Source organism: Xiphophorus couchianus, chromosome 4 (assembly GCF_001444195.1).
Source record: "Xiphophorus couchianus chromosome 4, X_couchianus-1.0, whole genome shotgun sequence".
Taxonomy (NCBI): domain Eukaryota; kingdom Metazoa; phylum Chordata; class Actinopteri; order Cyprinodontiformes; family Poeciliidae; genus Xiphophorus; species Xiphophorus couchianus.
The window spans coordinates 15,559,922-15,586,135 of record NC_040231.1 but is presented as its reverse complement, the minus strand read 5'-3'; the positions used below and the strand labels follow the sequence as shown (position 1 = coordinate 15,586,135).

The 26,214-nt window shown below is 37.4% G+C and overlaps 4 protein-coding genes across 14 annotated transcripts in view; all 4 read left to right on the top strand.

Moving 5' to 3' along the window:
• The window catches only part of LOC114143606 (heterogeneous nuclear ribonucleoprotein C-like), a 49,564-nt gene extending 35,447 nt beyond the window's left edge, over positions 1–14,117 (top strand). For 3 of the 5 annotated variants that reach the window (XM_028015810.1, XM_028015809.1, XM_028015808.1), the window contains 6 exons: positions 3,542–3,616; positions 4,433–4,483; positions 9,082–9,263; positions 10,022–10,135; positions 12,178–12,311; positions 12,602–14,117. In XM_028015810.1, coding sequence (XP_027871611.1) covers positions 3,542–3,616; positions 4,433–4,483; positions 9,082–9,263; positions 10,022–10,135; positions 12,178–12,311; positions 12,602–12,640 — 595 coding nt within the window. In that variant the 3' untranslated portion in view covers positions 12,641–14,117. The remainder of the gene's footprint in view (positions 1–3,541; positions 3,617–4,432; positions 4,484–9,081; positions 9,264–10,021; positions 10,136–12,177; positions 12,312–12,601) is intronic. The other 2 variants (XM_028015812.1, XM_028015811.1) reach the window with 1 other exon arrangement.
• Positions 14,118–15,278: 1,161 nt separating this feature from the next.
• Positions 15,279–18,024, top strand: LOC114143272 (5-hydroxyisourate hydrolase-like). Of its 2 annotated transcripts, none has more exons than XM_028015148.1 (4): positions 15,279–15,387; positions 16,016–16,155; positions 16,327–16,462; positions 17,032–18,024. In XM_028015148.1, the coding sequence occupies exons 2-4, from the start codon at positions 16,025–16,027 to the stop codon at positions 17,119–17,121; spliced, it is 357 nt and encodes a 118-aa protein (XP_027870949.1). In that variant the 5' UTR covers positions 15,279–15,387; positions 16,016–16,024; the 3' UTR covers positions 17,122–18,024. The 2 variants fall into 2 exon arrangements, with proteins under 2 accessions (XP_027870949.1, XP_027870950.1); XM_028015149.1 differs by having other exon boundaries at positions 15,344–15,382.
• LOC114143270 (5-hydroxyisourate hydrolase-like) lies at positions 15,282–26,208 on the top strand. 4 transcript variants are annotated; one of them, XM_028015143.1, is made up of 4 exons: positions 15,282–15,387; positions 24,560–24,699; positions 24,773–24,908; positions 25,020–26,208. In XM_028015143.1, exons 2-4 carry the CDS (start codon positions 24,569–24,571, stop codon positions 25,107–25,109), a joined length of 357 nt encoding a protein of 118 aa, XP_027870944.1. In that variant the 5' UTR covers positions 15,282–15,387; positions 24,560–24,568; the 3' UTR covers positions 25,110–26,208. The 4 variants fall into 4 exon arrangements, with proteins under 4 accessions (XP_027870944.1, XP_027870943.1, XP_027870942.1 ...); XM_028015142.1 differs by lacking the exon at positions 15,282–15,387 and adding an exon at positions 22,871–23,021; XM_028015141.1 differs by lacking the exon at positions 15,282–15,387 and adding an exon at positions 23,028–23,171.
• LOC114143268 (uncharacterized) lies at positions 18,137–21,970 on the top strand. 3 transcript variants are annotated; one of them, XM_028015140.1, is made up of 5 exons: positions 18,137–18,570; positions 18,804–18,844; positions 19,824–20,173; positions 20,274–20,443; positions 20,581–21,970. In XM_028015140.1, exons 1-5 carry the CDS (start codon positions 18,514–18,516, stop codon positions 20,671–20,673), a joined length of 711 nt encoding a protein of 236 aa, XP_027870941.1. In that variant the 5' UTR covers positions 18,137–18,513; the 3' UTR covers positions 20,674–21,970. The 3 variants fall into 3 exon arrangements, with proteins under 3 accessions (XP_027870941.1, XP_027870940.1, XP_027870939.1); XM_028015139.1 differs by having other exon boundaries at positions 19,791–20,173; positions 20,277–20,443; XM_028015138.1 differs by having other exon boundaries at positions 19,791–20,173.
• Positions 26,209–26,214: the final 6 nt, after the last annotated feature.

Below are 26,214 nucleotides of genomic sequence, written 5' to 3'. Positions count from 1 at the left end.
CTAAGTATCACTTAAACCATCAAAAATAGTTCAAACAATCTTCTAATCGGACAAAGCCTTAATATAAAAGAATGAATCATTATTTGTCACCAAAGATGTCGCAGTGTCCAAAAAATCAATGAGAAAAAAAAGAAAAATGCCAGTCATTGATTTTCTGTCACCTACATTTTTATTGCATTTGTCAAACTTTAAACCATTTAAACATGTCAATACTTCATCCCAAACACCTTCTAGGGATTTTTTCCCCCATTGAATCTGTAAAATACTGATGTTTTCTTGCCTTAGTTGAGTTCTGCTTGCTGGAAGGAATCTCTGAGATGTCCTGTTCACAAAAGCCACTTGCCGTTTTACTGGTGTGCACAAAACACACACAGAGGCACGCTGCGGCCAAGATGATTTATTGCCAAGCACGTCTAATGGATTGCTTTGGCACTTGAGAAATTATGAAAAGAAATTAATTAGCCTTTAGTGACCCCGCTGTCCATCTGCTGCTGTTCTCTCTCTCTGCTGGCCGAGGCGCTTGGCTGCTTTCTTTGCATGTAATTGTTGTTTAAAGGGGCGGTCCTTACCTGTGGAAGATTTATATCCACTAAATCAAGTGAAAACTCTGACAACGTGTCATTACTCCAACTCAGCGACAATACCTGGCCATCATTACAAACAATGAAGAATTAAATATTTGTTTATGATATTATGCACAGTTAAATCTATCACACTAAATATTGGTCTGTCCGCTGAGCAAACAATTACCTGTTATGTAAGGGCGGTGCTTTCATTGCAAAAGCTTTACGATATTTAAGCTTAACTGGCCCTGAAGTTCTTAAGTTTTTATGAAATGAAAACAGAGGTGATGGTGTTTGGACCAAGTGGTCCCAGTGAGTCCACGTTTGGACTATCAAACCAAATGTTGACAATTTGTATGATTTTAAACTTAGGCCAGTTTTAAAGTCCTGCTCTTACAATTTTATCAAATGGTTCTGTTCTACTCTTACTGTGGAATCTCTGGAAGATGGTAAAAATAAAATCAAGAAAATTATGGATAACCCTGAGCATCCTCTTTACGAGACTGTCATAAAAAAGCAAAGTGTCTTCAGTCAGAGGCTGCTTCTTCAAATTTGCTGTAATGCAGACTGCTACATAACGTCCTTCCTTCCCACAACCATCTGCAAATACTCTTTGAAGAACCTTAGATTAATATGTGTTACATTTAGATTGTAACATTTCATTTCCCCTTTGGATAAATAATGTATTTTTGAATTGAATTGGAAACAATAAACTTTTCTGGCAGCTCTTTGAAACAGTGATTTTATTTCATCACTGCTATAGACTGTATGTTGGGGTGAGTCAGTCCTCCTCGTCTGCAGCCGGTTCAAAACACTTTTAATTAGTACTTTTAAAACTGAACACATTACCAGTTTGCCTGTTAATTTTAGAGCTTATTTTACTTTTTTGTTTCGTTTTTAAAGGCCTGAATGCTCTTGCAATGCATTCACCTCCTGCAGGTACAAGGTTTAGGAGGAAGTTTAGAGGGATAGGGCCTTCACCGGTGCAACTCCTCAGCAGTGGAATAAATTACCCCTCCACATTAGCGAGCTTTATTCACGGCCTACTTTTGAAACTGGTCTTGAAACCCATTTTTATTCCTTTAACATCAGCGAAAATTTGTTTTATTTGTGTTTAGTGTTTTATCATCTTACGTCATGTTTATATGTTTTAGTTTCGTATGTTTATGGTGCACAGTTATGTGCAGCTCTTTCTTTCTGCTGTGGTTCTTTTAAAGTTCTTTATAAATAAAATTGGTCATTTTAAACATCTCATTTATTCTCAAAATATTTGACTTGCAGTCTTTTTTTTTCACATCGCTTGCATTGAAGATTGTGTTGTTATACTGTTTTCACACCTTTAGTAGACATGTAACATTGGCATCCTGGTTAGATGCATTTTCAAGAGTGCCTGCTACAAAGGGACAAGCAATAAATTGATTTATTACAATAGTAAACCTAATCTATGCTGCTGTGAGAGGATCAGGTCACAGGACCTGCTTAATCCCACATGAAACAACCACTGAATTAATCTAAAGAGGTATTTTGTGCAATTTCTTCTGCACTTTTGAGTTCTGTTAGTAATAATTTGTAGTTCTGTCAGACTGTTACAAGTAGAACATCACAAATGAATTATTATTACTATTTGATGTTATTGTTTTTCCAAAAAGATTATTTACCGAATGGCAGTTCGTCCACCAAACACTCGATCCCAAGATAGAAATCCACAAGGAAAAGCACTGAACAGAAACCGAGCAGCAGTTCGGTTCCCCTTCAGTGAGGATTTCGTTCAATGACTGTTATTTTCTGTTTCTCTTCAAGATGAATCCACTCAGAAAAACAAAGGTCAGCCTAGTTGAGAAGCTGAGGATTTGCAGCTTGTTTCTGTGCTCGGTTCCTCTTCCACATGGATTTTCTTTTACAGGAACAAGATGTAAAAGGCCAGAAATGCCTTCATAATATTGAATCCTCAAATGGAAGACAAAGATGTTTCATGTAGCTTGACAGAAAGAGCTACAACAACACAGGAATCATTTCTGTATGAAATGGGACAACAAAAAGGCCTCCTTGAAATTGGACTGAAATTGCACAGTACATTTGTAGTAAATGAGCTCTTGCTATAAATTATTTGGAGGTTTTCTGTCCCATGAGCTCAGCAAACTAGTTGGCATGAGACAGTGCAGACAGTGAGAGCAGAGTTGGAGAAAATGTGATTACGATCTGATCCAAAACGAGTCTAGAGTTCAGATTCACACAATTACACAAATAGGTTGTGAGAGTTTTCCCTTTGCTGTTTTCTCATTTCTTTTGAACACTTTTGTGACTTTAATAATGTGAAGTGCTCACTTTAGCTTCCTCTAATAATATGACAGAGGCTGAGAACAATGAGTCACCAGTAGGATTACCCTAAAATTGATAAACAGATTGTTTATTTAGTAGGAAAGATATGAGGAAAGTTTTCAAAAATCAATTTCTGCTAATATAAAATGAGCAATATAAAATGGATCTTTATAATTTATATTTAAATATACAAAAATAACATGCAGCGCATTCTTCAGCATTAAATTTAGTTTATTGCTCTTCATGTTCTAACAAACAAAAATATGAGGTGAATGTAAGTACAACAGCAGATAAAATATGCTAATAATTTCATTTTCATCAATATATTCTATTTGTTAACAAAGGATAATCCAGTGTAGACAATGGATAGACAAACTATATAACAAACTACTTGAATAGGTTGATATTGGTGAGTAGCCATAAAACTGCTGTTTTTTAAGCTACTAGGTTCCATAACACTGTCCGTAATCATTTGTACAAAATCAAACAATGCATAAAATGTCAGACTTTTGTCTGCTCCTTTGTATTTATCCTGATTTTGAAAGTGTCCATGGATGGATGAAACATTTTCCATTTTTGGTGTTTTGTTTGACATTTTATTCGTCATATATTCTCATTAAAAAACATCTTTTGAGTCAGTTATTTGATTTTTCTTCCAGTGCAGCACAACCATGGCTGGACATGTTTCCTAGATCTTATGGATGTTCAGATGACTATGGATTTATGACAAACCAGTAGAGAAATCTCACAGTGGCCGTCCTTTACAGTGTCTTCACCGAATCAGCTTCTGTCTTTGCTTTCAGTCACTTTGTATGTAAAAGACAGATGAATATTCCACATGTTGAAACTTTACGATGATTTTATTAAACATGTATTTAAGGACAGTTTTGTAGTTTAATTCAGAGACTGAAGTCAGTTTAAAAAAAAGAAGGACATAATGATGAGGACAGAGTCAGTGAGACAGAGAAGCAGACTGAGGGATGGTGAGCCACATGCAGGGATTAATAGAGACTCATTGCAGGGATTTGGGAGGAACGATGAGGTCTGACACACCAGAATGTGCTCTCGCTGGAGCTTAGTGTGACTTCTCTCTTCCTCGAGTCCTTTTTTTTTTTTTTACAGGTATGCATCAACTACACCAACGTTTATAAGTTAACTGTCACATCATTCATTTGCCTTTCATTCTTCCCGTCTCTCATGGTTCGTGGCTCACCACAGCAAGCTCAAACATCGATGTGTTCAGTGGGTGATACGGTTGCAGCGCGATCCAATTTTTATGGATTTTCCACCTGGATGCCGCAGCAGAAAAAGAAAACCCAGTGTTTTCTTTCAGCTGGCTGGAGACCATGAGCGCAGTGTTTTTTTTCCAGATGAAGAGGCTGCAGCAAAAAACAAAAACTGTGTTTACTCTCACATTTACCCACTAACCCCTCAACAAATTACAGCCTTTAACTGAAATCAATGACAGCAGCAACAAAAGTGCCTCATCAAAGTTTTGTCAACATTTTATCCAACCATCTGATCTGACTTTATCTCTCGCTGTTCTGCAGGTCAGAGTTTGATCTGGACTACGACAGCTACCACGAGGACTACTACGACAGGTACTGTCAGAAAGTCGGGTCTCTCACACACCTCACTGCATGTCTGTGTGTCACACAAAGCAACGGGATTTTACGGTCTTGATTTCTGTCTACGTTCAGCCTGTCCATCTTTCTGTCTCGGTTTAGTATTGGCTTTTAGTAGTCACAATCAAGCATTAAACATTTGCAAACCTGAAAAAGATGCAGTTCCCTTTATAGAGACCGCTGCAAACCCGCTGTCAGCACAATTCCTGGTTGTGGATTGGATAAAAACACTGTGTGGTTTAATAAAAGACATTTGACTGAAAGGGAAAAGACGCAGCTACACTGGCCTAACAAAACAAAAAGGTGGCTCCATGATAGTAAAATGTTTTGAAGATTTTTAAGAACTGCTTTGTTCAGATGTTTTCATGCTTTACTGCAGGAATGTGTGTTGTTCTTTACAGCAAACCCTATTCAGCATCTGGTTTTAGATTTTGGTATTAGTAAGGTGTAAGCCAATGGGTGGATGCAGAAACATTTATTCCACTTAAGCATGCCCATTTACAAGTAGTAACCATCAGTAGACCTGCTTATATTGAGGAAAGACACCAAAATTGAAGGAGGTTCAATTTCTTGGCTAAAAACAATATAAAATTAGACCTAAAAGTTTAATAACTGTTAAGATAAACATATTCCTGTCAGAAGGACCATTTCAAAGTCCAGATTTAAATCAGATACCCAATCTTTGTCATGTCTTGCATATTAAAGTTTAACGAGGAACAGGTTGTCCTGCCTCAGGGATCCCACAAGGCTTTACTCTTAGATCAATGCGTTTTAAAGTGATGCCTTACAAAGTCAAACAGAAAATCTTGTAAAAATACAGGAATTTTCACAAATCAGTATTATCAAATATTATTAAATCTGATCTTTAATTAGTGTTCTTGTTCAATTATGGTTCATTTGTAGTTTAACATTCACATTTTCTATAATCAGTCAAGAATTTTCAAGGGCATCATTACATCCAACACATTTAAATGGTGTAATAATAGTTCATCATATCTTGTTAATGAATAAACAAGGAAGAAAAGTATAAATCCACAAGTGATGATATTCCAACCAATTCATAGTTCAGATTTGAACATCAGAGAAGATAAGATAGATAAGATAAGATAAATCTTTATTGTCATTGTCACAAGAACAACGAAATTTAAAAAGTGCCATCAGTCAGTGCATATGCTTAAAAACAAAAAATAGGGCGTGGCGTAGTGGTTAGCGCGACCCATATTTGGAGGCCTTAGTCCTCGACGCGGCCGTCGCGGGTTCGACTCCCGGACCCGACGATATTTGCCGCATGCCCCTCTCCTTCCCCGTTTCCTGTCAGCCTACTGTCATATAAGGGACACTAGAGCCCACAAAAAAGAAAAAAAAAAAACTGTCTCACAATTCAAACGGAAGTGGAATCCTTGAAGCTTTTTCCTTTTGATTTTCATTCTGTCTCGCTGCCTGGAGAAGTTGACAACATGTCTCTGTAAAACTGTGTAAGCATTATTGTTGAGTAAGTATCATAAACTCTTGGCTGAGCAGTTAAAATGTTTGCACTGTAAGCTCAGCAGTCAGGTGGACAAGGTGGTGAGTGGCTCCGTGTAATCAGTCATCTACTAAAATTGCTCTGGGAGCCCCCTCCATCCCTCAGGCTCAAACTCTTAACTGCTGCACTCAGCACATCTGAATAACTGGAAACGGTCACAATACATAAGGACACTTATACACAAACACACATGGTTAATGTGCATCTCTTTCTATCAGTTCTTTTTTTCTAAGTTTGTTCATCAGTTGCTTAAATTAATGTCAATTTTGCTCCACTGTCTTTTTTTCTCTGTTGTTTTCTTCTTTTGCATTTTCTTTCTGTTTAGGGGGAACACTCGCCACTGATTTTCAATTTGTGTCTAACACAGTGCCTGATTATTTTCCGTGCTATTGGCTAACACTACAGACAGCTGCGTGTGTGTGTGTGTGTGTGAATGTGTATGGCAAAAAATGAAATATTTATTTTTATATGCATATCCCTCTCGGTTTAAATCTGCGAAGTCTATGCGCGCGTGTGCATATGCATGATGCGTGCATTTGTGTTTCAGTGTTTGTTGTTGACAGCGTCACTTTGTGAGGATGAGAGAAATTAGTCTTTTGGTGGACTGTCCTGTTGTTCAAACACAAAAGTAAAGTGTCTTTCAGCACACTGATAACAGCTCTAGCTGACAAAGCTGCTTTACATGCACGGTCTAATCCACAGAGACAAACACTCTCTCACACACATACGCCCACACACTTTTCTGTAATCCTCACCCGTCTGCTTTCTCTCATTGTCTGAGCTTCCTTTCTCTGGGATGACACTTCAAAGCCGGTGTAACATCACGTTGTGTATCTGCCCCCTGCAAACCGCTCGAAAAGCCTTTAAACTCCAATAAGTCTTTGGTTGCCGTCTCTCCCGATGCTCCCTGAGAATGAGACTCCCTGCTGCTCAAATCACGTAAACTCACTCAGTTATGGTGTCCTGATGCACTTCATCCACGTGACGACGCTCTATTCTGGAGGTGCAGAACCACGCAGTATGTCCATTGGTCTCATTGCCAGGATTCACAGCTTCTCAGAAAACAAAACATAGAAATGAGTTCACAGCTCTGCGACTCAATGACAACTCAATCAGCGGATCTACTTCACCATCATGATTTCAGTTCTCTTTTTGGATGCTCGCTGCTTCTGATTAATACCCAGATTTAATTTACAAAGCGCTGTGGAAAAAGTATTTGCACCCTTACTGAATTTTCGTTTTTAGTCAGTTCTGATTTTTAGACATTTCAAGATAAACTGATTTCGCATCTTTACTGCCCAATATATGTATGTAAAATCTGAATTGTGTCTGGGCTCCAATTTTGTCACATCAAGAGATGAGTAAATGTCCAGACTCATCCAGGCTAGTGGCTCATAGACAATTATCACTATATCATATCATACATATTTCTACCCAGGAAAAAAACAAAACGAAAGATGTGGATTAATAATTAAAAGTCTGTAGGCGTTCTGATCAACTTTAAGAAGTATAAATTATAAAAAATGCTGCTGTTGTGTAATTTTCTGCTGATTTTTACAACATTTTTCAGTGTGAGACTATGTTACTGCAATAAAATATTAATAATTACTTCAAGCTGCTTTTTACTGACTGTCCTTACTGATGCAATACTCTGAGTGCAGACAGATCTCTAAATGGTGAACTTTGATCTTGTGGCTTGTGTTTCACCTACTCAGTGGGTCAGTGAGTGCTGAGGATTTTCTTTTTATTTGTTTATTTCTTTAAATCGCCACCATATTTCTCTCTCTACAGAAACAGTTATGCACAAAGTGTCATTTCTGTAACCACTATAGAGGTTGACTGTGATACACCCGCTGTCTGCAGCACTACCAGCCTGGCGGGGCGCTATTGATTGGCCCTGACAGAACCAATTACATTCAGTGACAGATAGAGACATGGAGCGGTCCGCAGAGAGGAGGCCGGCGCCAGAGGAAACACTTTCACTCTCTTGCTCTGGAGACAAAATTTAAAAAAACAAAGGAACAGTGCAAAGATGCGTATTTGTTTTAATAGCTGCCTCCTCATTTTACCTAGTTTATTTAATCTATTTCAATGTCTACAGTCTGCTGCTTTTGGCTGAATACAGTAGAACAAATGTTACCGCATTTGACTTTGTTTTGAATATTGATGAAATAATTGAAAGTGTTTAGGCCATTAATGATTTGAACAAATCAGAAATATTGAGCTTTATTACACATAGAGTTGGGCTCAAAGCTGCCCATCCTGTGGTAAATTTAAATGTAAAATATTGTTTCTGCAACCAAGTTTGTTTTTTGTTTTTTTTGATAGGCAATGAGACAAGCATCTCTAAAAAACAGTAAAATACTTCAAAAAGAGTTGCAGGTTTTGAAAAAAATTAAAACTATTCATTTGTTTGTTTTTTTTCTACATTTTGTTAAAGAGTGACATGTCAAAAACCATATCATTCTCAGTAATTAATAGAAAATTTTTTATGGCATAACAGGACTAAACCCTATTAATATTTACAGACTAGCTTATTGCATATGTAGTGATGAAATTCAAGTCTTTGAGGTTGGAAGGCCTCCTTGCCATCACCCTAATCTTAAGCTCTCGACACATTTTCTCTGTCAGACTCAGAATCAAGTCAGGACTTTAGGTGAGTTGTGCCGAAACATTAGGATCTCTTACAGTCAGAAGAAACTTGTTCTTATTGATTAAAGAATAATTTTGGTCTTAATTGTGTGTTTGTGTGAACAAAACAACTGCTTCTTATAAAATACATATGCTTAGTAAAGTTTTCTAAAAATAAATCATTTTAAAATTTGAGAAAAGTGAAATAAGACTCATGGTCTTTTCTCCTGATCTCAGAAATATTTTAGTTCAGAATCTGTTAGATTTTTTTTCTTGTTTGTGGCTAAATGTGTTGCTTCCGTCTCACTTGGACTAGACCGTAACAAAGCTTTACATGCTACACAGACAAAACCGGTTGCATACAGTCGCAATTAAATATAAGTTACTTTGAAAACTGTCTTGTCTGCTTAATTTGCAGGGCGTGTGACTATCAGCGTGTGCCAGCCTCCCTCTCTCCTGTCCCTTCAGGACCAAGTGTGGCCAAGAGATCCCGCTCCTCCTCCTACTCCTACTCCTACTCCACTGGGCACAGACGCAGTCGAGACAGAACCCACTCTAAGAGCTCAAGAGCCCATTCCACAAGTTCAAACACGGCCAAGTGTGAGTAATATGAATGGGCTGAGGCAGATTCACTTAAGCTTTTCAAAAACGGTGTGGAAAAAAAATGCTACCTTGTAGCTATAACAGAAGCATTTGGTAGAGAAGCTAGCTTTAGGTTCCAACTCTTACAAATTAAGGACCAAAGATGAAGAAAACATGACAAAACTGTGTGCAAACATCATATAAAAATAAACAAAAACAACAAAATGCAAATATGAAATAAAATATGAAAATAGCTAATTGTTTAAAAAAGTATTTAAATCTTTGGAGTAGCTTCAGTAAATTTTAGTTCTGATTTAAAGCAGCCAACCGTTTGTTCAGACTTTAAGGAAGTTGGTTGCAGAGATGACTAATACAAATTGTAATAAAGCTGTAATATAACAAAATGTGGAATAAGTGAAGCGCTGTGAAGGATGAAGGGATTAATGATGTAGGAGGATGGAATGAGGGAATATGGTAAAAAAAAAAAGAAAAAAAGCATTCAACTCAAGTTTGTGATTGATGCCTGAAAATACCTGAGCAAACTAAAACATCATATAGGCCATATGAAAAAACATACCCTGAAACATAAACATACTGATGTAAAGTATTAATCAAATACCTGCACTGTTCCTCCTAAAATACATTATCATTGCTGAACCAAGCTGCAGCAATTTAAAAAAAAATACTAGCTAGACCTGAACCTCTGCTGAACTGAAAGGCACTTCAGGTTCTGTAATTCTTATTGTCGCTTACCTCCCTCTCCCTCTTTCCTTCAGTGGGGATGGAAGAGCTGCAGGTGATTAAAAAAGAGCTGACTCTGATAAAGACACAGATCGATGGGCTTCTTGACAGCCTTGACAGGATGGACACACAGAAGAACGACCACAAAGGTGAGACACTCATTCAGAACGACGCCGGAGGCACACGGATTTGAGATCAAACGATAGATAATCTATTGGTGCATCAAAATCGCTTTAAAACAGACTCAGTGTGATGCGCCTACTTTCAGATTCATTCTGGTTTAGTCCTGGCAGGCACCAGTCCAGACCATAATGACTCAGAATTGGTGCTGCAGGGGCAGAGGAGGATGGGAATGTTATGCATGAATGAAGCCACAACTCTTTCAACTAATCAGTCCGTTATTTCCATCATCCAGTAATGATATGCTTCAAATTGAATACTAGCCACAGTGAATTAACACAGCTATAGTTTTAAGCAATATGTGGAGTAAGATAAGGAAACTATGTGAGCACTACCTAAAGTACTGCGTGGATTTTGCTGCCATCGTGTGGATGTTTATCATTAGTTACACCAGCTTGCAAACATAACACTGACTGCCTTGCAAAAATATTCAGAAACATTTTTAAATATGTGACTAATGTAGTTCAAATAATTACCTTTAGAAGTCACCAGGTATGTTAGCTTCACATATGTGTGGAATTAAATGTTAATTTTTAGGCATATTAAGGAACAAAGCACCATGAAGGCCAAGGAACCAAGTTTAAAGCAGAGTTAAGTTATAAAACAACATCCAGGCTTTGAACATTTTACAGCCACCCTTTAATTGATGCTTCTCAAATGGAGAGAAAACTGCATATATACTAAAGACAAGACTGTTCCCCGTAAACTGACGAAAGGTTAGCACTAATCTGAGAAGTAGCCAAAAGCCGACCTGGAGGAGCTGCAGAGGTCCACATCAGAGGTAGAGATTTTGTAGCTCATAACAAATGTTGGATCACTGGAAGAGTGAAGAGAACGATGCCTCTATTAGAAGAAAAATAAAACAGCAAACATGGAAAAAGATGCTGTAGTCATACAAATTTACTTTATATAATGTTTATATCCAAAATGATATATCCCAATCTTAAAATGTGCTACAGGAGCATCAGGCTGTGGGTGTGGTTTTGTTGAGTGATGACAGCAAAACTGATCATATTTTAAAGGATGAATGGTGTTAAATACTGTGCAGGCTAATTCTGGAAGAAAACTTTTAAAAAGCTGCTTAACCCTTGAGGTTGGAGTGGAGGTTCACCTCACAGCAGGACAATGGTACTGAGCAACCACGACTGGTTTGAATGGGGTGGATTAAAGCAAGTTCTTGTGGTGGAATGGTCTAGTAAAGTTTGTACATCTAATTGACAATATATGTCAGGACGCAACTCTCCACCCAATATGAATGAGATTGATTTATGCAAAGAAGACATTTCAGTTTCTTGACATGAAAAAGTGGACGAGACAAATCCCAAAAGTCATGGTGTCATGCAGTGAAGATGGCAGGATAAAGTGTAGCTGAATACATTAGCATGCCTCACTTTTCCAGATTTTTAGTTGGCAAAAAAAAAATTGGGGAAAAACATTTGTAAATTTCTTTTTGTCTCACAGTTATACACTTCTTTGTGTTGGTGTGTCACATTTAATCTCAATAAAATAAAGTGACATTTTTGGCTTAACATGAAAAGAAGTTAATAGGTTCAAGTCAAAATAAATATTTTTGCAAGGCGCTTAATATGCAAATGAAAGGGCCAAAATCCTGTGATCCTATTTGCAAACTGACTTTAAATTGTAGCTTTAAACAAACTGATAATCTACAGAAACACAAAGGACACACAGAGTCCCTGTGGAGCAATCCACATCTTGTGTGAGATGCAGCTGAGGGACCTTGATGGATTGATAGCTTTCATCATTATATTAATTTACCCCCCCATCATTTGACTCGTCTGTCCGTCACCATGCATCCTATCCGCCTCTCATCTCCCTCCCACTCACTCCACATCTGTCCTTCATCCCGTCACTTCCACTCTGATGGTCTGCCTGTCATCCGCTACAAAAGCCAGCCGGTCACAGCTCGTTTTCTACACACTGTTTCACCGAAAATCCTTCATTTTAGTTCCTCATCTCCAAGAGGTATAATCTCCCTCATCCTGTTTTCCAGAGTCTCCGCTGAGAGAGGACAGTCCGCTCAGCTTGTCTTATGTGGTGACGGCCAGCAGTCCGGAGCATTCCCTGTCCTCCCTCTCCCCACCCAGTTCCCGCCATCGGATTCACAGGGAGAGTCCCGACATGAAGGTGTGTGACAATCATGTGTTGCTTGTATTCTTTGAAACCCCCCCAAACATTGCCCCACTAAGGAACAAGTGGCTCATTATTCTCCTAAAGTAGCCATTTGGAGTGAGACATTCCAGTTTCTGTCTCCTAAGTTCCACATGAACCAAGTCTGTGAAATCAAGTTATTTCCACAGAAGAAAAAAAAAAATTCCTGAGTCATTCTGAGCTGGCAGCTAATGAACCTCCTCTTTGTCTGTCCCTCTCACCTCCCCGTCTCCACGTCTGTCTTTTTGCCTGCTTGTCTGTCACAGATGAGCAGCCACAGCTCCGACCCTGAGGAGGAAATATGAGGGACAAACAAAAAGAAAACGTAGAAGACGTGGATTAGGTGCCAAACATGGATGAAGAGAAACCTAAACCTTCAAGTTAACACCCACCAACAGAGGCTCAACACGGCCTGGACATATCAGATCAGACAACATATTCATTATTACCACAGCTGCTTGGATTTATTTGACCTAGAAACAAGGATGTGACAACAAAACATGAATAGATTTAAGATTATTTCAGATTACCTTGAAAGAAACAGAATGACGCACTGATTCTATATATAACGTAAATGTAAATTAAAGCTGGAAGCTGAGTAAAGATTAAAGGCTCACTACTTAAAATGAATCGATTCCGCCGAGGGCATGGATCAATAAGAACAGCAATACTCCCCATGAATCACACTGATGGAAAATGAATCAGTTCTGATCACAAGCTTCCCTATGTATTTTACTTACATTTGTCTTTTCTTTACATAACACAATTACCAGCATTAATCACTGCATAGATACATTGCAGACTTTTTTCAAAAGTGAAACAACTGCAGATCTAAAGGAAAAAATTAAATCAGACTGGATGGAGAACAACTTCATACAATACAACACATTAATGGGCTTTGATATCAGCCTTTCCACTGTAACTCTGGCTGTATGTTTAGGGTCACTTATCTGCTGGAAGGCCTGTCTACCCCTATAAACATTTCTTTTTTTTATAGCTCTATCAATTTCTCTGCCAAATCTGACTGAAGCAAAGGAAACCCAAAGCATGATGCTGCCCCCACCATGTTTTACCCTGGGGAAGGTGTATCCACGTTGATGTGCAGTGTTAGTGTCGTGCATGTAGACCAAAAGCTCACTTTTGGTTTCAACTTCTGAAGACAACAGGAATTTATTCAAGAGTAGCAGAGTGAAGGGGGCTTTTTTTCCACTCTTTTCTGATTTTTACTGTTGAAAATCTTTTGAAAACATGCATCTCATTTTCTTTACATTTCATAACTTTCTGCATCGTGTTTTTCACATGAACTCTCAATAAAATTCAGTGAAGTTGGCTGTTGAAACGTGACAAAATGTGGAAAAGGTCAAAGGTTATGAATACTTTTGTAAGGAACTGTACTTTCTCTGCAACAGGTGTGCTGGTGAAATATTCCAGGTCTCCTCTGCTACATATTTGGCACTTTGAAATGTGTAAAGGCCCCAATCAGTGTGTAATATTGTGTATTACTGTATACCTTACTGTAATTGCTTAGCTCTTGGAACTAAATATTAAGTTAGGACTTCTTGTGTGGTACTTTTTAAAGGAAAATAACGATGTTATAAATAATTATCTAATTCCTATGTTGTTACATGTTTTGGTTTGCACTATCAAGATAAAATACTTGTTGTCACTGTAGTGAAAGTATTTTCATATTGAGTATGTATGCAGCACATTGTGGTATGTTTTTATCTTGAAAGACCGTTACAGAAATGGAAGAAGAATAAAAGACAAGGGTTGAAGAAGTGATGTCGAGGTTCAAGAGTGATTTTTCTTCAATTTGGACACCATAAAGAAAAAGGAGAACAGCTGAGTCCAGATCAAATTGTTACCCAATGACCTCAAATCTTTCTTTTCACTCTGTCCTCAGATGTGTTTATTAAAGAGCACATCTGTAAAGAGACGGTTCTCAGTAACATTCACACGTTGCCAGTCCTGATTTATCTGTAATCTCACACATACTCCACAAACTGTTTGCAAACTGCAGCTTTTTTTCCTCTCTGAGCCATTTCTCTGAACGATGACTCTAAATGTCCGTGTGATAATACATCATCCTGGCACCGCAGAAACAGATAAAGAACTCAGATACATTTTTTTAAAAATCTGTATGCATTACAGCTCCATCCTTTTTATCAGCAGCTCACAGCATCCTGCTGATTTGCTGCACAGACATAAAATCAGATTTACTTAATAAAGTCCTGAAAAAAGCCATCAAGCACAACTGCAGCGGTTCCCCCAGCAGCTGCCTCTGTATAAACCGAGTACGCCTGAGAGAAATCAATGAGAGGGAGACGGACACATCCATATAGCTAACATAATAAGTCTGCATGAAGCAATGAAATGGCCTCCACCAGCTGTGGGTTTATTATAGTCTTTCTTTTCCAACAGTTAACATATACACACAGAGAAAATGAACTTGGAGCTTTAAGATGCTTGTTGAGTTTGTCCAAAAACCACTTTCTTTAGTAATGCACCTTTTTCAGCGAGGTTTTCTTCTCTTGCATAGACAGATCCTCAGCCATCTAACCACGAAGGTCAACTCACAGTCACATGTTTGCATGTTTTTGGACCATGGGAAGAAAATTACATAGGAGAAAATTAACCTTTCACACGGAGGTAATTGCCTGTATGCAATATTGATATAATCCTTTATTATACATTAATAATAAAGAATTGCTCTGTTGCATTATTTTTCACGGATTCTTAACTCCCCCACCAATAAACTCCGATCTTTCGTGCCTCATATAAGTTCAGAAAGCTGAACTAAAAGTGTTTCCGAAGGAAACGTTTGAACAACAGGCCTACTGTTGACAAAAAGATAAGTTCCTGTGCTGAGTAGGACAGTGTGCAAGATTTCTCAGGCTTAGTGTGAGTAAAAATATGATTTTGTTCACTTAACCATAAAATCAAGTTAAATTTCTCAGCAAAGCTGCTGACCCACATCCGATGTTATTTATAAGTGAACATCAGCGCATTCAGGCTGCAGCAACCGAGGAGGCACATTCTGTCTAAGAGTACGGTGAGCAGAAAGCTTTTAACGAGTTTATATCTTATTTTTCTGTAAACAGGACTGACATATTATTCTTTATTCACTTGATGTTGTGTATAAATTGTATTTTTAAACATATTTTTAAAAGTTCATTTATAGACTATTTCAATTTTGGAACCATAAATCTTTATGACGGTTGTTCTTAGTGGCACCATGGTGTAAATACCTCTTTTTGTAATATTTTGATATAAAATTTAATGTGTAAATGAGCTTCCCCTTCAGCTACCGATGAAATAACTGGATTTCCTGATTTATTCACAGCTTAAATCAGAGCACCCAAATTTAGCAAATTAATATTTTCTTTCCATTTTTTCCCAAATTGAATTGCATACAAACCAAATTAGAATCAGAACAGAGCCAGCACTATTGGTAATATGAAAGTACTGAATGGAATTCCTTCCGTTCAGTACTTTCCTCTGTCTCTTATTGAAGTACGGGAGTCAAAGTGGACTTTTGTGAACACTGAAAATGTGTACACCTAGAAATACATACTTGTCTCAAATTTAAGGTTTTTATATTTGACGTCGTTTAACAAATTCATAATGTGGTCGTTTCCAGATTAAAGTAGCTAAACACGTCTTGTTTTCTGTTGCTGTAGATCACAACTATGTCAGGCTCACCCAGTCCTCTTACCACCCATGTGCTGAACACTGCACTGGGAGTCCCAGGGTCAAACGTGACCCTCAGACTTTATCAACAAGACCCTTCAGCTGATGTCTGGCACTTAATAACCACTGGGTAATGTTCTTTGAAAATGGTAAACTGTGAAAAAGTATTTGCCTCCTTTGGCGTATTTGTCAGTTGTTACTTTTTAAAGGTTTCAGATCGTCTAAAATCTCAGGAAACCCGTAAAGCGGCAAATACGTTTTCACAATATCTCCAAGTTTAAAATGTGTACTTCCTCAACAGGACAACAAATGATGATGGGCGATGTCCAGGACTGGTCACACAGCAGCAGTTTAAATCTGGTGTGTACAAACTGCATTTTGAGACTGGTCAGTACTGGGGCAGGATGGGTCAGACCTCCTTCTATCCCTACGTTGAGGTAGGAAAAGGCCAACCGTGACTTTTCATTCTAAGCTGCATTGCTGAATTATTTACATTGTTGTTGGTGGCTTAGATTTTTAGTTATTAAGCAAAAGGCAGTCTGAGCTCTTGAATAAAAAGCAACAGCACCTCTTGTCTTGTTTTCACCAATCATCTAAAAGCCTCCTCCCTAAATATTCTATCCATTCCAACAAGACCAACATGTTAAATGTGTCAGCAGCATTTCACACTTTACATCTAGATTTTTCAAGTACGACACATCTGAAAAATGGAAAATTATCCACATTAAGTGTAAGACGAATGTCTTGGAGTCATTGATTCAAAACACAGTGCAATATGTTTAACTATGACAAGAATAATATTGTAATAGTATGTCTTTAATCTAAATGTACAACTTAAGAAGCAATTTGGATTATAATTGAAATCATGAGCAATCAAGAAAAGAAGTTGAAGTACTTTCTATTCAATTCAAGTCCTTGTTACATTATTAATATAAGAATGTGAGATTGTTTGTCTTTTCTATTGCTTTCTTTTAATTTCTTTTTTTTTTCTGCTTTTGTTCTTCAGATTGTTTTCACTATAACTGACCCGGACCAAAAATATCACGTCCCTCTGCTTGTGAGTCGTTTCTCGTACAGCACATACAGGGGGAGCTAGAGAGCAACTATAAGGAACCGCCTTTTTCGCTGGCTGACTCAGAACGACAGGGATTACTGCAGATGTATTTCGTAACTGAAATAACTGATTCTGTTTTCAAAATGGGACCTAAATAACTCAAGTGTGCTGTGAATAATGAGTGAAGTATTTTTTTTAAGGAACAATATTTGTTCTGTCTGTATTGTGCTTTACATTGTACTCTATTGGCATAATATTGACATTGATTTAAAACCGAACCCCATTAAAATGAAGTGGTGCAAGTGATTTGATGAAATGGTGATGTAACCTAAAATGCTGTATTCTCATTTATTTTCACTGCTGTTAAAATAAATGTGTTAGTTAAATAACAATATATTGTTAAGTAAATTGGTAAATAAAGAGTCAAGTAAAATACAGCTTTAAAAATATAGAAATATTACAAACATAAAGCTGTAAAGCTAAAGAGAGTAACAATAAAAAAGAAAAGAAGTATAATTGTTTTACAGTAAACTTATTTAAGTTGTTGAAACTGCACTGTTTGAAGGGTCCCGCCTTTTAGCAAAGTTAAACATGTCAAGAAAGGGCAAATACTTCCAACACTATTTAAAAAGATTATGTACAAGATGTTGACTGCACCTTTTAATGCGCACTATGAATAATATGCATAAGCTTAAGTCCAGCAGGTATTTGTTTTAGAAACAGGAAAAGCATGACTATTAACCCTTCATACCAAGCCAAAGTTCCAAACACCAATCTGTTTTGATCCAAAACCTTCAGGTGTCTGCTAGAAAGTTGAAGATGAAAAGGTATATAAATATTTTTCAACATCACAGTGAGTGCAAGCACACATCCAAATTAACAACTGCTGAGTTGAACATTAATATTTTGGCCAAATGAGTGTCCAGAAATAAATCTTTGAAGTCAGTATTTGTATGTGTTTTCCTTGATTTGCTTTTTTAAAAGCTAAGTTATATAGAATATTTACAGGACGTATAGGACGTCTTTTGTAGTTTGATTCCAGTGGTTGCCTTTTTGGATGTGATGACATCCTAGCTTAGATACTTTACCTGTCAAGAACCAAATTGTTTTTAGTTCAGGTCATATTTTTAATTGTGTATTTACCTTTTAAGATCAGGTAAGGAACAAACTTTGCTTTTGCTTTGTTGTTGAGTCCATAAACATGCTTCTTTTTTTATTGATTTATAGTTTCTCTGTTCAGTAGAAATGAGCCCCTGGTTTGTGATCTTCTGTCTGTGTTCCATTGCTTCCCCCTGAATCCTGGATCATTGTTTCTGTTCTTGATTACGCCTCCCCGTCAGTGGGTAGGTTGTCGCCTCTGTTTTGAGAGGAACGTGAACTAACGATGCCTTCTGTCATGTAAATATTTGTGGGTCTGCATTTCTGTCACCAAAAATGGCAGACAAGTTGAGGAAGCGGAGAGCAGCGAAGAAGCAGAAGGCAGAGCTCGGGGTGAGGCGGAACTGGGTGTAAAATTTACTGAAACCTGTTCACAACACTAACGATTTAGCTTAACAATGATATCAATAATATCCAGCCCATTATTATCTTAGATTCTGTAAAAAGTAATTCAAATGAAGGTTTGCAATAAGCGAACAGAACCAAATACTTGGATATTTCAGGTGACTTTTTTGTCTTATTTCTTATTCTTTTGTCTTATTTCTTTGTCTTATTTTTTTTTTCAGGACCCTTCAAATAATCAGCAAGACGAGAAACCCAAACAAAGGTGAGGTGTCATATACACTGCTCAAAAAAATAAAGGGAACACTTAAACAGGTGTTTAACACTTAAAGTGTTCCCTTTATTTTTTTGAGCAGTATATTTTGGGTCCATTGGCTTTGGCCAACAGAGACAATATTCAGAAGGTTTTTTTCTTTAACCTTTGCAATGCTGTTATGACGCTAGCAAATCTTTCCATAACAAAAATTAAGTCCACATTACTTAGTTTAAATTTTTCCAGCAGTGGTTTGGTAAGATTAATGTAAAATTTAAGGTAAATTCAGGAAAATTGTGTATTTTTATGATGTGATCATACAATAAATACATCCCAAAATCCGTAAAATTCATACTGGTATTAGGCAGAAACATGGTTCACTGACAGAATATTACTTTTATTTAGAAATTGTTGAAACTTTTAGAAACTTTTTGATATTATTGTGGATATCCTAAGCTTCTGGTAGTAGCCTCGATCATTCTGAGAGGACTTCTTCAAAATAAATGGGATGTTCTGCATACATGATCAAATATTACTGCTGGTTTATGCATATGTATATTATCTATATCTTATATATAATGTATATCTTTGTTTAATTATTGTTAAGATTTAGTTTAAGATCCTTTCAGATCACAGCTCTGCATCAGAAACATCTGCATCAGATTCTGCTGAGCAAAGTCTTGCTCAGACTGTTTCCTTTGCTCTGCCTGCATCGCTGAGTCATGCTGCTTTTGCAGCAATCACCTCATCTCACTTATTCTGCAATTCCACTTTACACCTTACAGTTTGTACTGGGGATATATCCTGAGGAGAACCAGGTGTAAAATGTATTTCTGACTTCAAACTTTCATTGAGAAAAATCACGGAACAAAACTGTTCTCTGAAATAGACTCTAGTTTGACACTGTGTGGAATAAAGAAATGGTTTTTAAAATCCAATAAAACTCATCTGCTTACAGGCTCAGTTTCTCTCATTCCAACCTCTCCCACAGAATAGGCAAGACCAAAGAGCTGTCATGTGACGTCAGGGACCAGATAGTGGATCTGCACAAAGCTGGACTGGGCTACAGGACCATCAGCAAAAAACTTGGCGTGAAGGTGCCAACTGTTGGTGCAATTATTAGAAAATGGAAGAAGTATAAAATGACCGTCAATCGTCCTCGATCTGGAGCTCCATGCAAGATCTTGCCTGAAGGGATGAGGATGATCATAAGGAAAGTGGTGGATCAGCCCACAACAACACGGGAGGAGCTTGTTAATGACCTGATGGCAGTTGGGACCACAGTCACCAAGCACACTGTTGGTAACACACTACGCCGTCTTGGCTATCAGTTTAAGAAAGGTACTTACTGACTTTGTTTTGTGCTTAAATCTCAGGAGCGAGTTGAGGTTTATCTTTTGTGTGAAAGCTGAAAGTAGTGCCTCTGCTTCATCTTATTTAGCAGACTCTCCCACAAGAGCGGACAGTCCGCTCAGCTCAACGTTCAGCGTGTTAGCTAGCAGTCCGGAGAATTCCCTCTCCTCCTTCTTCCCACCCAGTTCCCGCCACTGGATCTACGAAGAGAGCCCTGACAGGAAGGTGCTTAATGATGATGAAGATGATGAGCACATAGTATGTGCATTCTTTCTCCTTTGACAAATCATTAAAGGTGCATGTGAGAATTTCCTGAGTCATTCTGAACTGGCAGCTAATGAACATCCTCTTTGTTTTCCTCCTCCCTACCCGTTCTCTCTACCCGTCGGTCACAGATGAGTAGTGACAGTTCTGACCCTGAGGAAGAAAGCGAGGAAAATATGAAAGATGTGGATCAAATACCAAACATGGAGGAAGAGAAACATTAACCTTCAAGTAAAACCCACAGCAGACGCAGCATACAAGCTTGTGGTCAATGAAGATTCTACCTTGTTTTAGGTCTGGTGTTTTACATGCGTCAGGACCTAATAGAAAAATTATCTGATCTTCACCAGGTTCTGAAATAATCTAACCTGAAGTGCACAAAAACAAATACTGCAATGTTTTATCTTTTATACAAAGACAAAGAAAAATCAAGTGCTGTGTGAAAAACTCAGCACATCCTATGATTTAATATAACCAACGTTAGCAGCACCAACCTTGAAGTCATTTGTTCCATATGACTTTATTAGTCTCTCACATTTTGTGGAGGAATGTTGGTTGACTTTACAATCTTGCTTCACTTCATTATTGATGTTTGATTACGGAGCGTTTATTTAAGGTCCCACCTCAGTATTTCAGTCATATTGAGGTCTGGACTTTGAGCCGTTGCAATGGTTTGATTTTTCCCTGTTTCAGTAATTCTGTTGTTGATCTAATGTTGTGTTAGGAATGTTTCGTTTCAAGGCACACTTTTTGGCCAACCTCTTGGCAATCCATAGTTGTTTAACTTTTTTTAAAATTGCACTGTCATGCACTTTAACAATTAATAAGCTAACTGAGGTCTGCAAAGTCTAAAATGAAGGTTTTATATTTCTTTTGTGTTTCCTTTTTTAAAATTTCTGCCTTAAATGTTTTCCACTGAGAAATCTTTTGTACAATTTGGGAAATAGGCAAAGAATAAAAAATAAAAATATATATATACATATAGATATATTTATGATGTTTGAATCATATCCACCTGCTACTTATTTCCCTCTGAAATCCTATGGCTTTCATTGGAAGGATTTACTTGCTTCTCTGCTATGGCTTCAGTTTTGTTTAATGAAAAGTTGTGAAGCTAGTTTTAAATTATTTTGGAATCCAAAACAACCAATGATTTTATTATGCCCTGATGCATAAAAACCCTAACATGAATGAGAATGAAGGAGTGCCAGTTGTTTCTTTATGAACAATCAGCTGTTACCATTCCATCTTTCTCCGATTTTTTTGCATCAGATATCCTAATAAAATCTCACCTCAAGACCCCTCCACATATTTGACATTTAAAATGTCTAAAGGCCAAGATCAACATGTAACATTGTGTGTTATTGTCTACTACTATGTAAGCATTTAGCTCTCTGAATCATATCTTAATTTAGAACTTCTTTTGTGGTACTTTTTAAAAGAAAGAATATATAAATATCTGTCTCTTCACGTGTTATCTGTTTCTATTTTCACTTTTAAGATAAAAAATGCAAACACTAATGGTCCCTGTAGTAAATGTGTTATTATATTAAGTATAAACGTGTGCGTCACATTGTTTGGTGATGTCATTTAGAAAGACAAAGACACAAAAGAGGAAAGGAGTTAAAAAGTTTTTCATTTTAAAGGTAAAGAGGCTTTACTCAGTAGCATTCACTCTGTGTGGATGTGGGCTGATACATCTATATTCACACTTGATACACAAACTGTTTGCAAACTCTTTCCACATAGAGCAATTTGTCTGAAAACTCTGTGTGATAATACATATCCTTGGCACCAAGCATCTTAGAAACAGATATATTTTTTAATCTGTATATTTTTACAGCTCTGTCTTTTTTATCATCAACGTACAGCATCCTGCTGATTTGTTACACAGATATAAAATCTGATTTATTTTACCAAAACGGCTGGAAAGAGCAACAAGCACAGCTCCAGCAATTCCTCCAGCAGCTGTGTCTTTAAGAGAGAAATCATTTAGAGTGAGACGTATAGATCCATGTAGCTTAGATAAATCTGCATGGAGCAACGTAATGGCCTCCACCAGCTGTGGGTTTATGTCCCTCTTTGATTCTCATCAGTTAAAAATACTGTCATTGAGAAACTGAAGTTGGAGCTTAAAGAAGCTTGAAAAGTCTCAAATGAGAGTCCCGGCACCCTTGAAGGCCGTTTTCTGACCGTTTTCATGGTCAGTGCCTCACATTACTGTTTTAAAATAAGGATGAAGAGTTTTGTTCACAGATGTCAAGACCTAGATAGGACAAAGTTCGGCTTGGAGACTGCAGCGCCAAGGAGGAGCTCAAAAAACTTGATTTTACACAATACTCCTTAATACATAGGTAGAATTCATTAAAAAACTGTTATGCAAAATTATTTATCAGGCCCGCAACAGCTGACTGTGCTCTGCCATGCCTCATCTAAGTTCAAAGAGCTGAACTAAAACTGTGGCCAAAGGAAATTCTTGCACAACAGGCCTACTGTTGACAGAAGATAGGTTCTGTGTACTGAAAGCCGTGCTGACCGAGTGGGACTGTATGCAGGATTTTACAGGCGTATTGTGAGTAGAATTTTGATTATTTTCATCAAACTATCAATTTAAGTGAAACGTAACAGTAAAAACTGCAGAACCACGTCACATTATTTACAAGTGAACATGAGTGAATTCAGGCTGCAGCAACTGAAGAGTCACATTGTCTCTGAAAGTCGGGTAAGCAGAGAGCTTTTTTATAAAACTTTATCTCAATTTATACTTACTGTCTAACATATTATGTAAGCCATTATTATGAGCTCTGGGTGAGATTAAAAATACAGTAAAAAAGACAATTTTGATGCAATAATTATATTAAATTAGTGCTAGTTAAAAAGGGCTGCACAGTGGCGCAGTTGGTAGCACTGTTGCCTTGCAGCAAGAAGGTCCTGGGTTCGATTCCCGGCCGGGGTCTTTCTGCATGGAGTTTGCATGTTCTCCCTGTGCATGCGTGGGTTCTCTCCGGGTACTCCGGCTTCCTCCCACAGTCCAAAAACATGACTGTCAGGTCAATTGGTTTCTCTAAATTCTCCCTAGGTGTGAGTGTGTGTGTGCATGGTTGTTTGTCCTGTATGTCTCTGTGTTGCCCTGCGACAGACTGGCGACCTGTCCAGGGTGTACCCCGCCTCTCGCCCGGAACGTAGCTGGAGATAGGCACCAGCAACCCTCCCGACCCCATTAGGGACAAGGGTGAACAGAAAATGGATGGATGGATAGTGCTAGTTAAACTGTCCACTCGTTTATGGTCCTAGGCTAATATTAAAATGTAACTGAAGTTGAAAGTGACAGATCATGTGATCTTCTAAATAAATCATTTTTGAATCTGAAGTGTCTTTGTTGTTTACATCAAGTGTCTCAAATTTTAGCAGCCAACAGACAACATTTAATGCTCAGTACAAAGACAGAAACTAAGTCTAGAGATTCTTTAAAAGTTAAAGTTTGGTTTTGCATCTATTACATGTTTCTCCAGTCTCTTAATTTCCCCCAGTTAATATGTGAAGGAAGACAATTCGATTCCAGTTTTCATCTATTTTGAGCAATTGGACTACAAAAGAATTGACTGAGATAGATACATTTGTTAGAATAATTATGTTTTGTTATCATTCTTACATAAGTAGTTACCAGTTTGTTTTTCATTTAAAGGTTTAGTATTCACACCCCAGAGAGGAGGAATTTGTTAAACCGTGTGAAAGACAAAACGTTGCTTTTTCCCTAAACCTTGACGCTGCAGCTGCTTCTTATCTTGGGATTCTCCTTGAACTGCTTGTGTGTAGAATGTAGTTCTTCCTTGTTTCAGAATAGCCACCCCTTGATTTATAACTCTCCCACATTTCATTCTGACTCCCTTTCTTTCTCCTGCTTAATAAAAAGACAGGCTATGCTACAGAAAATCAGAACGCACGGTAAACACCTTGGAGAAGTGGTTTGCTATGCTTCCTCCTTCTGCAGAAGTTTGGTTGAAAACTCATAAACGTTGTCTGCGGTTCCTTCTTGATATTTAGGTAAACAAAAGTACCTATCTGTTTTAACATTACATCTGCATCAAGTCTTAATTTCTGTTGCTGTAGATCACAACTATGTCAGGCTCACCCAGTCCTCTAACCACCCATGTGCTGAACACTGCTCTGGGGGTCCCAGGATCAAACATGACCATCAGACTTTACCAACAAGACCCTTCAGCCGATGTCTGGCATCTGATAACCTCTGGGTAACACCATTAATATAGATCTACTGGGAGTCATATCCATTCACGCATCTAAAAGCTTATTGTTTCTCAACAGGACAACTAACAGTGATGGGCGATGTCCAGGACTGATCACACAGCAGCAGTTTCTACCTGCTGTCTACAAATTGCACTTTGAGACTGGTCAGTACTGGGCCAGTATGGGACAGACCTCCTTCTATCCCTATGTTGAGGTGAGAAAATGCCAGCCATAGTTCAATCACAACTCCTATGAACATGTGAACAATTGTAACCTCACTGACAGAGCTGTACGTAAGTGGCTTATCTCTGCTTTTTCCACCCAGATTGTTTTCACTATAACTGATCCAGGCCAGAGGTATCACGTGGCGCTGCTTGTGAGTCGTTTCTCCTTCAGCACATACAGGGGGAGCTAGAGAGCATCTGTAGTAACCTTCTATCAACTTATCACGATCTGACTGCAAAAAAGCTTTAGCAACTCCACTAATGACCCTCTTGGCAGCACAACTGGCGAAATATCTATTTGCTTATTTTCCTTGAAGAAAGTAGCACTACAACCATTAACCATATAAAATAACCATTAAAATAAATGGTTATATGTATTACCACAAAGCTATACTGTAGTCTGGTGCAAACACCAGCATGAGTTAATGTTAAACTTTGGTATTTATTCTACTGATTTTATGATTAGCTTGCAATTAAGTGATTATTAACAGTGTTAATTAATCACAATTTACATGTCAATAGTGTCACATTGTATACATTATTCACAATGTATATAATTATGCATATAAACTATGCATCATTTATATAATGTAAAATATAGCAACATGTTTACTTTAATAGATTTTTTCACAATGAAAATGCCTTGTTGTCATTGTTCTTCTTCAGTGTTGTGCATTTCAAAAAGTGAAACAAACTTTTTTTTCAGCATTTAAAGTCACACTGCAAGTATTGTATTTTTGTCATTAACCCTTTTCATTTTCTGCAAATATGAAATCATAGTATTTTTATTTGGATCTGGAAATGTTATCAGTTATAGTTATAATGAATAAAAGTGTTTTTTCCCCCCCATATTTGATTCAGAAGTTGACAATGAAAATACATACGTTTTTGCTCACTTTCTAAAGTTAAATCCATAATTCTTAGAATTTGCTTTAACCAAAATTCTCGCTTTAGGTCAGTCAGAATTACCAAAATTATTTACATTTGGTAAATGCCACAGTAATGAACTATGTCATCAATTGATTAATCACACACAGAACACCCACATATGATATCTGAACAAGACAGCATCAGTCCTCACTTGGAAGCTTATATTCCTTCATGTAAAGTCTCTTCTTTTTTTTTTACTTATTATTACTCTTATTATTTTTACCTCATATATACCTCGTATATATTTTTTTTTCTTGTATTATTTCTCTTTTTCTTTTCATCAACTTATTTTATTATAATGTTTGTACTGCACGTTTTAAACCTGTTTCTAAAGTGCTGTATAAATAATTTCGACACTGACATTGA

Excerpts from the sequence above, each read along its gene's own strand:
- LOC114143272 (XM_028015148.1), top strand. The coding sequence starts at position 16,025 with ATGTCAGGCTCACCCAGTCCTCTTACCACCCATGTGCTGAACACTGCA. Across the intron at positions 16,156-16,326 it reads TGGCACTTAATAACCACTGG|GACAACAAATGATGATGGGC; the intron begins GTAATGTTCTTT and ends CTTCCTCAACAG. Across the intron at positions 16,463-17,031 it reads CCTTCTATCCCTACGTTGAG|ATTGTTTTCACTATAACTGA; the intron begins GTAGGAAAAGGC and ends TTTGTTCTTCAG.
- LOC114143268 (XM_028015138.1), top strand. The coding sequence starts at position 18,514 with ATGGCAGACAAGTTGAGGAAGCGGAGAGCAGCGAAGAAGCAGAAGGCA. Across the intron at positions 18,845-19,790 it reads GACGAGAAACCCAAACAAAG|GCTCAGTTTCTCTCATTCCA; the intron begins GTGAGGTGTCAT and ends ATCTGCTTACAG. Across the intron at positions 20,444-20,580 it reads ATGAAGATGATGAGCACATA|ATGAGTAGTGACAGTTCTGA; the intron begins GTATGTGCATTC and ends CGTCGGTCACAG.
- LOC114143270 (XM_028015141.1), top strand. The coding sequence starts at position 23,118 with ATGAGTGAATTCAGGCTGCAGCAACTGAAGAGTCACATTGTCTCTGAA. Across the intron at positions 23,172-24,559 it reads ACATTGTCTCTGAAAGTCGG|ATCACAACTATGTCAGGCTC; the intron begins GTAAGCAGAGAG and ends CTGTTGCTGTAG. Across the intron at positions 24,909-25,019 it reads CCTTCTATCCCTATGTTGAG|ATTGTTTTCACTATAACTGA; the intron begins GTGAGAAAATGC and ends TTTTCCACCCAG.